General features: G+C 34.4%; 1 protein-coding gene across 1 annotated transcript in view; it reads right to left on the reverse strand.

Annotated features, from left to right (window-relative positions):
• Positions 1–12,737, reverse strand: part of LOC150102631 (transcriptional adapter 2-beta-like) — a 348,460-nt gene that overhangs the window by 74,029 nt on the left and 261,694 nt on the right. The window contains exons 16-17 of the mRNA XM_090398716.1: positions 6,668–6,702; positions 2,044–2,123 (exon numbers count right to left, since the gene is read on the reverse strand). Of these exons, the coding sequence (XP_090254842.1) occupies positions 2,044–2,123; positions 6,668–6,702 (115 nt within the window). The remainder of the gene's footprint in view (positions 1–2,043; positions 2,124–6,667; positions 6,703–12,737) is intronic.

Consider the following 12,737-nt stretch of genomic DNA (forward strand, 5'->3'; position numbering starts at 1 on the left):
TAAGAGAGTGATCTGAGAGGCTATTTCACTAAAATTGTTAAATTTAATGCGTCATTTCTGTTCTAATTGTTAAATTTAATGCGTCATTTCTGTTCTTTTTTTTATGGATAGGGATTATACGCCCAGTTTCCCCAATATAAGGTAAGTTACAGGTGCAATAAATGCAATAAACTCCAGGGTGAGCCAGTGGGGGGGGGGGGGATCCTTAGAGGAGTTGAATATGTTTTTTAATTTTATAGATGGTTTGTATTAATTTTTTTCTGATAGCCTTTTAATGTATGAGATTGCTATAGTTTCACTGTAATCTATATTTTTTTTGGTAAAGTTTTATGAAGAACTTTATTAATAGTATTTTTGCTATAGCCATTATTTATAAATGTATTGCTAATAATTTGTAATTCTTGTTTAAGAGCTTCGTCATTAGAGCAAATTGTTATAGCTCTGTTTTGAGGGTGTTAATGACTTTGAGTTATTGCAAAAGGTGGTGATATGAGTTAGCATGTATAGACTTGTAGTAAAATCTCAGGCAGTCTGTCCTTACTTGTAGTAAGGACAGACTGCCTGAGAGAAGACATATAACCAGTGTATCCAGAAAAGGAAATCTGATTTTCAATTTTAATAATAAATTGTATGCGCTCATGTTGTTTGATCAGGTGGCTAAGGAATGTGTTTAACATTTGGCAGCTGTGTGGCTAGAATACAAAAACATCATGAATGCATCTAAGCCAAACTGTAGGTTTTAAAGTAAAGGAATCTTGAGCAACAGCATAAAAATAGAATGCTCATACGATAAGTGAGATGCGATATCAAAATCAAAGTAATCTTCTGCAAGAGGGCAATGAGTGTGAACCACTCAAAATTTCAATGCCTTTGTCAACAGAGCAAAAGTTTTTCTTGTTGTTGTTGTCAGCCTGTAGAATCCTCATGGGCAAAGGCCATCCCCATGTTATTCCATTTGGCTCTATTTATATAATATTTATTATTTATATAATAAATAATAAATAAATATTTAATAAATACTTCTTTATACATGTGGGGCTTTCTGTGTTTAAATAATTTTCATTGTGCCCTGACCACTCTCCAGCCAAAAGGCCATGGATTCGAATTTTGCCATGGGTGGATGTTTGTGATTGTCTGTTAAAATACTAGTGGTGATAATGGGTGGTAGATGCCGTTGGTGTAGATGATGATGATAGTAGTTGCAGTTCATTGTAGTTGGTGGACTGAGTAGTGGAGACAGAGAGTTGTAGAGTAGGTGCCCTCCCTTGATGAGTCTCCCTTTGGACTCCCTGGAGGTGTTACATAATAATAATAATAATAATATTTGTTGGTTTGGTCTTTATCACATTTAAAGTGCAACAGAAAAACTTTTCCATTCAGGTTTTCAATAGAGTCAAATGGAAAAGTTTTTCTATTACACTTTAAATATGATAACAACCAAACCAACAAATATACTGTGGAAATTATTTAAACACAGAAAGCACCACGTGTATAAAGAATTATTTATTAATTCTTTATACACGTCTTTATACACACATTAATTCTTTATACACTATAAAGAATTATTTATTAATTAAGCCTAGTGGCTATGCGCTTTGCAACCATATGCCTGGGGAAGGAGTGTCCTAGGTTCGATTCCCGTCGGTGACGTGAGGAGCTGAAGGATCTTCCTCAGCCATAGCCAAGTTAGCCAGTCTTGGGTGTGGACAGCAGGGTTTTTTCCCCAGTTTATTCTGGGGTTTTTCATCCCACAAAGCAGGCAAACTGGCCTTGAGAACTCAACACTACAGGCCATAGGATACACCGGGGCATAAGGCTGACCACCTTATCCTGTAAACGGAGTGAGGTCCGATGATCAATGGACCCTCGACAGCGCAAAGTAAAAGAAGGTATAAGGAAGATGAGATAGTTTAACTCACTGATTAAAAAAAAATAATAATAATCATTGTTTCACTGTCTCTTATTTTCAAAATATTAAAATATAGATTCACTTTTTGTTTATTGTTCTTAAAGTTAATGAGCAAGGACACAACCAAAACTTACTCTTTTTTCTTTTTCTGATAAAAGTTCATAACCACGCAGAGTTGAAATATCAGTTCTTCTGATGTCTTCCCTGGATTTATCTGAAATTTATGTTATTATTTTATTAAAGTGAACATCTTTCAAAAGAAAAGTTAAAAACATTATAAGAGCAAACTTCTAATGATCTTTTCTAATTCATTAAGTGTTGCATTTATGGTTTATCGCTGAGTAAAGGATAATGCTGATGCTGGTAAAGGTGTGATTATCAGCATTACCAGACCTCCATAGAGTACAAAGACTCATTGTGGGAGGTACAACTATCACTATTAGATACAACCCACACACACACACACACACACACACACACACCTCATCAAACTTCACATTAAACTAACTATTTCTGCACTTATCGCACTCACATAATGCATTCCATTTCCCAAACACTCTCCATGCAAGTGACCTCTTTAGCACACTGCATACAGATACAGGGATGGCATCTTATTCAACCTGTCTCCATTCTATGAAAAATCTCTTCTACATTAATCCAATAACAATCACTTGTCATTTTATAAGACTCAAAATGCATTTTGTCAATCTTTCTTCACAACTAATATTCCCGAGACTAAAACTACCTCAGTCAATCATCAAATTCTGGAGTCATTCTTTCTTGTGAAATGTTATGCAGATCAGTGACTTAATCAGCCATCTACTAACTCACCAGTAGATTAATTATCAGTATGGTAGGATACTTATTTGCAAATGACTACCAGTGATGATTTAATTCTAACCCAACCTTCAAATCTATATGATAAAATTAGTCTAAACACCTTTTTGTATACCTAATTTGATGTTTTGGCTATTGAAAATTTATTAAACTGGCTTCCACCCACACCAGCTTCTTATTCTATTATTTATTTCTATATTTAATTTGCCATCTTCACTAAATTATGCCTAAATGGTTAAAATATACAACTGTTCTACGGTTCAGTATCCGTATGTTAAGGCTTAAGTGCTGAGACATCATGGACATTATGTTAGCAGTTTAATGGAGTATAAACAGCACTGGGAAAGGATTAAAACTATTTTAATTCTTTTACTATTTCATCTCTGAAGATGAAACAGTAGAAGAATTTTTCCAGTTGATCCTATGAATAGTAGTAGTAGTATATGCATGGTTAACAATCGCTTGCCAATTTATAAGACTCAAAATGCATTTTTAAGTTCTTTGTGATAAACCTCCAACATTAGATTCACTATCGAGAATACAGTTAATGTTTCCATGTGTAGTTTCACAGTTTGTCGTTTTATTGCTAATTTTCATACTCAATTTGTCACAGTAACTATTTAATTTGGACAGACTCCTGAAAACTAGTAGCAGATTTATATATGAGGATAATGTCATCTGCACAGATAAAGAACTTAGCTCAATATTATCTACTTGAATAATTGATTTAGTACCGGTTTCTTTAATAATGTGGCCCATAATGGCAGCTGTGGATAATGTCTCCGCTACGCAACCAACAGGTTATGGGTTAGTAACCTACTATGGGCATGTCCGTGAATGGCTTTAGGTGGGATATGAATTTTGTCATCTCGTATGAGACAATCAGTTGGCTGGATTCCTGACCTTGAAAAAGTACTGAGTTTGGTCTTTAGATCAGGGTTTTCATGGGTGGGAGTTTAAAAAAAAAAAGATTACAAATAACTGGAAACAGCATTAATTCTACTTATATTATACTTGATTTAACACCAAACCATTTTCCTGTACATTACTTCTGACTGCAATTTGCAACTTTTATGAATTATTTATTGTTCTATTAATCTATTAATCATATGAACTGACTCCACAATTATTAACTGTATAAACTGACCATATATTATCTGTGGAAAATGTTACCTCAATTACTAATTAAGGGCTGAATTAAGCATGAGCATGCTCACCATAAGCATGATTTTCTCCAACCAGATAGCCCTATAATAAAGGATAGAAAGTTTGCCTTTGTCATTCATGACTTCAACAATCAAGTAACTATGATTTGTGAAATATGTTAATGATGAATTTGAGGATGTTGGAATCATTTAAGTGCTAGCTATTTTTCAGATCTATAATTTGTAGTACATTAGATATCCAATATAAGAAACCAGTATGCACAAAAGAAACAATTCATTACAGAAGAAGGTTTGCTACAGAGAATTTAGAGTAAAAATAATCTCCCTTACTCGCTTTTGGGAAATAAGAAGGCATTTGGTGCAGTAAACACTTGGCATCACCCAGCACTAAACCTTGGTAAACTGATAAGTAGAAACTTAAATATTGATTCTTGTGGTTTTTCATTTGTATAATTTCACACTCTTCTAGTTCTAGTCTTTCTTTTATTTCTCCCATTATTGTTCCTGATTTTTTTAAGTTCTTTGTGTGTGGTTCATTCCAAAATGTGTTTATATTCTGGCCTCATCGTACTGTTTTCTTTCAAATTTTCTACTTTATGGTTATTACTCATCATAAGAAGAATGATGTGAGGAACCTTTATCTGATCTCTTTTGACTAAAGGTGAGTTAGCCAGTCTCATATGGAAGTAGAGGTTTTTTTCACTCGGAAAATCAGGTTTTTCGTCCCTCAGAACAGGCAAACCAGCCCCATAATGTATCTACAGACATAGGAATTCTCAGTTTTGAATGCCTGCACAGTGAAGTGTGGGTCAATGCTGAGTTACAACTTCAGCATAGGCTATACACTGCTCTGTGTATGATATCCATTTTAAACAATATAAATATAGCACTTTCAAGAACTTTTCTCGATACCATATCATATTCCTTTTCAGTATCTACAAAAAAAAAAAAAAGTATACATAGATCCTTGTTATATTCTCATGATTTCCCCACTATTTTTAAAGTAAAATTCTGGTCCAAAAAATAATATTCTGAATTATACTGTGCATAATTTAGAAGTCTTGGTCAGAAGGTCAAATCTAGATGATTGGAGTAGTTCTCATAGTACCCATCTATATATAAAAAAAGAAATAAACTGAGCATGAGAATTACAGAGGTATTTCCCTGCTGAGTGTTCCTGATATACTGGAGAACCAGCTAAGAAAAAGCAAGTATACTGGAGAACCAGCTAAGAAAAACTATGGAAGAGAAGCTTGGTGAAGAACAAGCTGGATTCAGGTCAAATAGAAATTGTCAGGATCAGATTTTCACTTTAAGACAAATAGTTCAGAAATCTTGGGAATATAACAGGGATTCGTATTTAAGTTCCTCTTGGAAAGCTCTTCAAAACACTACAGTCATATAGTGTAAATGGGACATTATATTGAGCAATACATAGTCTCTATTTCAGCTGCATTTCAACAATTAGAACTGAAGGAAGTAAAGATGGTTTGATGTTAATTCAAGTGTGTGACAAGAGTGCACATTACCTCCACTGTTATTCATCATGTATATGGATTGCATTATGAAGGAAAGTGGTATTAAACTTGATATCAAAATTGGTGATATTAATCTTAGCTATTCATTATATGCAGATGATGATGATGTGACACTTCTAAACAAATCCAGTACAAGTTTGCAAGATTCTAAGACTAAACTGAATAACTGTTGTAATAAATTTGGTATGAAAATCAGCAAAAAAAAGACAAAGACAACGAAAATAGGCAGAAACATTGAAACAGCAACTGTATTCTGAATGGAGAGCCTATAGAACAAGTAAAACATTTCAGCTATTTAGGCACAATTTTTAGTGAAGATGGCAAATTAAATATGGTGATAGAGAACATAATTAGTAAACCTGGTATAGTACAAAGTCAGCCAAATAAATTTATGTGGAATAAGAAAGAAATTAGTTATATACAAACTAATAAATTAGTTATATGCAAGAGTGTTCAAACAAATTTTAACTTATGGATCTGAGAGCTAGGTTAGAGATAAAACACCTGATCAAAGACTGGAGACCACAGATATGGGAGTTCTGAGAAAGATTAGAGTGAACAGATGGCAGTATCACATCAAAAATGAGGATATTAGGAAAGAACTTGACATTGTTAGCATTCAAGAACTTAAAAACAGATGATATGGTAAAGAGAATGGGAGAGGAAAGATTAGTAAAACAAGTTTCTTTGCCTAGTTGGCAGAAAAAACGACTCAGAGGAAGACCAAGATGTAGGTGGATTGATACAGTAAAAAGTGCCTTAGAAGACAGGAGTATAAGATCTAATAATGTTGGAGTCTTGACAGATAACTAATTAATTTAGAGGAAAATTGTCAATCAGAAGTTGTAATGATGTAACTTTTTCATGTAGTACTATCAAGTAATATCCTGTATCCTCCCCTCCCCACCCTGAAAATGCAAATCAGGAATTTGACAATAGCTGTTCAGAGTTGAAGTAACACCTTGGACAAAAGAGAAATTCTAGTGTTTTGGATGCCAAGGAAGCAATAGTTGTAATGTGCCTATGCCAAGAGAGGTCTGATGATAAAGTAAAAATTTCGTTTCAAGTATAATGTGATATGACAAATATATCTAATTACCCAAGTAGTATGGCTTTAAAATATCTTCAACTCCATTTAACTTAGTAACTTAAATGATATTTAACTTAGAAATAAATCAAAATGATGTAGCCTATATGAGAAACATTTAATAACTTACTTGTTTCATCCAGGAAGCAGTCAGTGTTTCTTTCACTGTTAAAAATAAATATTTCATAATCATTAGTTAGAATATTAGTTTAAACACGAGTGAAAAAAAATAATTTAATGAAATAAAATTTAATTAAATAAGTTATTAAAAACTGAAGGTGATTTTGTTCCTTTTCTTGACTAATATTTTATTTGAGATTATTATTCTGAATTTCTAAACTCTACATATATTTCATAAATACACCTCGAATTCCTAATTTTTTTTTTTTTTTTTAATAACTTTCAGTTGCAACTGAGATGTGCTCAAAAAAAAAAAAAAAAAAAAAAAAAAAAAAAAAATACCAGAAGAAAAGTGACAGGGAGAAAACATACATATGGTTATTTTTTTCAGACACTTCCAGGTAGAAATGAGAACTGAAACTGTCTAAATAAAAAAAATTGGGACTCTGTACAAGAAAATAGAATCCTGGGGAGTGGGGCAAGAGATGGATTTCTGGCAAACTCTCATCTTCTTCATCATCATTTATTCATGTATAAATAGAGAATGTATACAAAAATATTCATATAACAAAAATTCATAGAGATAGTCTATTGGATGAAAGTAAGCATTGCTCTGTTTTGCACCAAATAGTAAGTATCAGATGGGTCATGAGCCTCATTCTCAAAAAGAAGTTTGCACATGTTTGCCAAAACTGTTTTCTTGGTCTTTCTCTGTGTCCATCAGCTGACTTGTAGAGAGCAAGAGCACTGAACGTAGGTGAAGGTGGATGTCTAAGTTAGTGTCCCAACCACATCCATTGATTTTTTTTGTTTCTTTTAGGGGTCTTTGCTGGCTGAAACACTGAAGTAAATTTTTCTGAATTTGCCTAATACAAGGGTTGACAATAACTGTAAACAAAGTTCAAAAAAACATGAAAAGCAGTTTGTTACTCTCCCTAGGACAACAAAATGATTACCAAATACATAATATAATGAACTACATAACAAAACAGTAGAAAAACACCATTTTATGCATTGTAGATATTTGAATACTTCATTTTAAATTGGTATCTTAAACATTAAACTTATATTTTTTTGTGGAAGCTAAAATAAATTATGTTTCATTGATATTTCATTGACTTTCTCAGTGTATACAAGAAAAAATTTATATATGTTTTAGCTAGTCACTAGAGAAATATTAGCTGTAGTTTATTAAGATATGAACACATAAATATGCATATAAAGAAGATGAAGTCTATTAAATGAAGGTGAGCCAAATTACTCTATTATGCCAACTTGTAAATGTCTGTTGGTGCATTACTCATCATCATCATCAATTTCCTGATATGTACCTCAAGGGCTGCACAGGATACTATGACAGTACTACATGATTACCTTTACATTATTACTAATCTCCTAACCAATTTTTTTCCCCTAATTAGTCTATTACTTGTAAGCACTTCAATATTGTCATGTCTAATATTTTAATCTTCCAGAACACTTCTGATTAAATCAACTCACCTAGAGCTTGATATTCCTCTGGGTCTTTTTCAAGCTATTTTGGCATCAAACACCTATTTTGTTAAACTTTCCTCTCTCATTCGGTTAGATTACCTCCACTCAGACATTCTAGAATGCTAACAGCATCAGATTCCTCCCTAATGTTATCATCACTTTTAATATGATTCTGCCATTGATGTTATCTGTTCACTCTCCTTTTTCTCAGAACTCTCGTACTGTGTGGTCTCTAATCTTTGATCAAGTGCTTTATTTCTAATCTAACTCTCAGATCCATAACTTAAAACTGGTTTGAACATTGTCTTGTGCAATGCTACTTTAGTGTTTTGGCTAATTTCTATGTTATTCTATATAAATTTCTTCAAATGGCTCCCCACCATACAGCTTTTCTTATTCTGTTCTCTATTTCCATATTTAATTAGCAAATGCCACTAAAAATTGTGTAAATAGCTGAAATATTTTAATTCTTCTAGGTTCTCCAAAAAGAATGCAGATGAAGACGTTCCTGCCTATTTTCATAGTTTTGGTCTTTTTGTTGCGGATTTTCATGCCATATTTGTTGCAGCTATCATTTCGGTTAAGCCGGAATCCTGGAAACTTGTACTGATGTATTTACTAAAATAAAGAGCCAAAAGGCTTCAGTTCGGCGATGCAAAAATTATAAAAATCAAGTGAATATTAGATCCAGCATTATTAGAAATTAGAAAGCGATGATTCTAATATCCAGCCAAATTAGAAAGCGAATACGTGGATTTTTGGGCAGCGTGCATGTTTTCTAAAGTGGTCCATGCTAGAGCAACTCATAAATGCCAGCAGGAGTATTCCCATAAACTTTCTGGCCAACTTTTATTTTATGAAACTTTCATAGTTTTTGCACTGATGTGTTTAGAGTGCATCATCTGCAATAAAGCAAAGAGCTAATTTGATTTCTCTGATTCTAATATCAAGTTTAATGTCACATTCTTTCATAATGCAACTCATACAGATGATGAATAAGAGTGAAATGTGCATGCACACTTGTCACACACCCAAATTAACATCAAACTATCTTCCTGTATCTCCTTCAATTCTAACTGCTGACTTACAGCTCAAATAAACAGTATGTATTGCTCTGTACAATGATCCATTTACCCCATATAATTGTAGCATCTTAGCATCTTGAAAAGCTTTTTTGTTGGGCATCTTGTATGCCTTTTGCAGATCTACAAAACTTAACACAGATCAATACTGTATTCCCATGATTTCTCAACTATTTGCTGTAAATTGAAAATCTCATATTGATAATCTCTGTTTAGAACGCACCTAGTTTATTAATCTCCAAGTTTCTCTTCTGCAATTTTTCTTAACCAATTCTCAAGTATTCCTGCATAAATCTTGCCTGGAGGAGGAAGCTTAAGGGTCAAAGCTGTATAGCTGAGAGGAAACCTCTACATAACCTTTAAAGGAATGTGGAGAACCAACCAGAGCTTCTGACCCAATGTCCAATCCTCACCTTCTCGTGGTACACCCTGTTAGGTATCTACCTGGATACTGAATGCACGAGGATGGGCTGGCCTCTTGCCTGGAAGAGGAAGCTTAAGGGTCAAAGCTGTATAGCTAAGAGGAAACCTCTACATAACCTTTAAAGGAATGTGGAGAACCAACCAGAGCTTCTGACCCAATGTCCAATCCTCACCTTCTCGTGGTACACCCTGTTAGGTATCTACCTGGATACTGAATGCACGAGGATGGGCTGGCAATTTGAGATTTAGCCAACCAAATTATATTCTTAAACCACAAGTAAAATGATGGCTAAACATGACAGAATTTCATGCCTGCTGGGGAGCTGCGTTAAACAAGGCCCCCATTGTTTTCGAAAGGGAACCAGAGCGAACAGCGAAAAGTCAGCTACTGGAAAAAATCCTAAAACCCACCCCAACTCAACATCACCAGAGTTCAAGATTAGTGCTATCAACATAAGAAGCCTGAATGGCAAAGAAATGGAATTACAGAAAAATTGGATAAGTCCCAGATTGACATAATAGGGGTGACTGAAACAAAAAAGGACAAAAACTGGCGAGATCTTTCTAAGCAATAAATACAAAATGTCATATTCAGGCAATAACAATCAGAGAAAAGATGGAGTAGCTATAGTATTCAACACTAAATATGAGATTAATCTTCTTGAATGGCAGGTAATATCAAGTACAGTGATGTGGGCAAATATCAGAATGGAGAACTGGACAAAGATACTTATTTGTGACTATGGTCCCACAGAAGGTTCTACTAAAGTAGGAGTGGAGGAATTTTGTGAGGCTTTAGAGAAAGCAACTGACAGAATGAAAAAGGAAAAGTGGGTCCTTGGGGATCTAAATAGGAAATGATTGTCAGACATACAGAAATATTTTGAGAAAATTTGGAAAAAAGAGTAAAGCTAATAATAATGGCAAATATTTGTTGGATTTCTGCTCAGGACATGGACTGGAAGGAAGAAGCAGCAAGGAATAAGAAAAGTCTCATTGACAATGTTATTGTTGATAGTGATGTTTTCTCCCTGGTGCAGCACACCAGAGTGCACAGAGGATCTGAAACTGGAAGTGATCACCATTTAGTCTTGAGCGGGATAAAATTGAATTTCATATTGAAAAGAAGAACATGTAAAAAAGTTTTAAAGCGAATAAAAGTTGAGCAGCTCTCAGATGTGAACTGCAGGCTAAAACACACAAACATTATTCAAGAAAAAATGAAAGAGTTTGAGAACAGGAACCAGACCTCAGTGATTCTGTGGCAAACTGAAGAAAACATTGATCATTTCAGTCAAAGAGGCATGTGGTGAGGTTGTCTGCAAGGAAAGAAAAATCAAAACTCCCTGGTGGACACTTCCTGTGTCCACCAGGGAGTGAAGAGGCAGTGAAAGAAAAGAAGAGAGCATATTGAAAGATCCTGGAAAATAAGTCAGCTTGTGCTCTTAGAAGATACAAACAAAAAAAGAAAAGCTAAACACTGTGTAAAACAGCTAGCTAAATAAAAGTCATGAGAAGACTTTGGCAAGAACATAGAAAATAAATATCAGGAAGGTGGCAAAATATTCCAGATTCTATCGAAACAGTTTAGAAATGGAGGAAAGAGTACTGTAAAAGGAATCAGAAATGATAAAGGTGACGAAAACTGGAGAAAATAGATATCCTTGACGTATGGAGTAATTACTTCGAAAAATTGCTAAACGAAACAAGCAGTGACGGCACTGTGGTAAAATACACTCAACAGGCATACGATTAAGAATGCATATCCATACTTGAAGTAGCAAATGTCATCAAAGGCCTGAAATGTGGAAAGGCAGCAGGAGTAGTTGATATTCGACCAGAAATACTTAAGTATGGAGGTATAAAAGTTTTACAGGGGCTGTATCCAGGGGTGTAGTCGGGCCAGGGCACGGCGACACCCTGGTACTTTTTTAAAACTATCAAAATTTTTAAATTCATTATAATAAATTATAAGAATTATAATAATGAGACTTATAATCCATTTCCAGCTTTCAGTAAAAAAAATACAGCTTGCTGCTCTTGTCATTTTCGTTTCAGAAAACAAGGCAATCTCTCTGCGATATAGCTGTCGCAATAATAATAATGCCACACTTCGTGCTCTGGATTTTTGTTTCCAAGGTAGAGCCCTGGCAGTATTTCTTTTAGAACTACACCCCTGGCTGTATTGCATAATTCAGAAGGCCTGGTCAGAGGGACGAATTCCAGATGATTGGAGTAGAGCTCTCATAGTACCCATATATAAAAAGATAAATAAAATAATGTGAGAATTACAGAGGTATTTCTCTATTCCTGGTAAGATTTATGCAAGTATACTTCAGAAACAGTTGAGAAGGATATTGGAAGGGAAGCTTAGTAAAGAAAAAGCTGGATTCAGACCAAATATGTCAGGATCAGATTTTCACTTTAAGACAAATGTGGAAAATCATGGTAATATAACAAAGATCTGTATTTAAGATTTGTAGATCTAAATTTATATGGAATGAGAAAGAAATTAGTCAAAACACTAAATTTGCTGTATACAAGATAGGGTCAAATCAATTTTAACTTTTGGATCTGAGAGCCACGTTAAAAATAAAACACTTGACCAAAGACTAGAGACCACAGATATGAAGGTCCTGAGAAAGATTTAGGGTTGTGAACAGATGGCATCAATGACAATGTCATATTAAAAACAAGGATATTATGTTAGCATCCAGGAATGTGTTAGCAGAACTAATCTCAGGTGTTGGAAGTTTCTCCCTACTTGGTTAGACTAATAAATTTAATTTAATCCTTTATCCAAATGTAAGAAAACAAAGTTTGCACCTGAAGTATCTTCAGGACTGAGGCAACTTGTGGTATAGGTGGACCAAGCTCTCATCACTCCATATCTTAGTATCTCCCATAATGCAAAGCACATCTCCTTGCGAACATGTATAATGCTATGCATTAAGGGAAGTGCCATTGCCTAGACCGGTTTCAACCTTTATTGAGGTCTCGTCAGTGGGAGACAGACCCAGAGGTGGTGATACTAAGGCGGAAGCAATGGAGAACTCATATTTGCCTATATGAGTTGCCAAA

Source organism: Typopeltis vanoorti, chromosome 10 (genome assembly GCF_054136105.1).
Source record: "Typopeltis vanoorti isolate ZY-2024b chromosome 10, IOZ_Tvanoo_1.0, whole genome shotgun sequence".
Classification (NCBI taxonomy): Eukaryota; Metazoa; Arthropoda; class Arachnida; order Uropygi; family Thelyphonidae; genus Typopeltis; species Typopeltis vanoorti.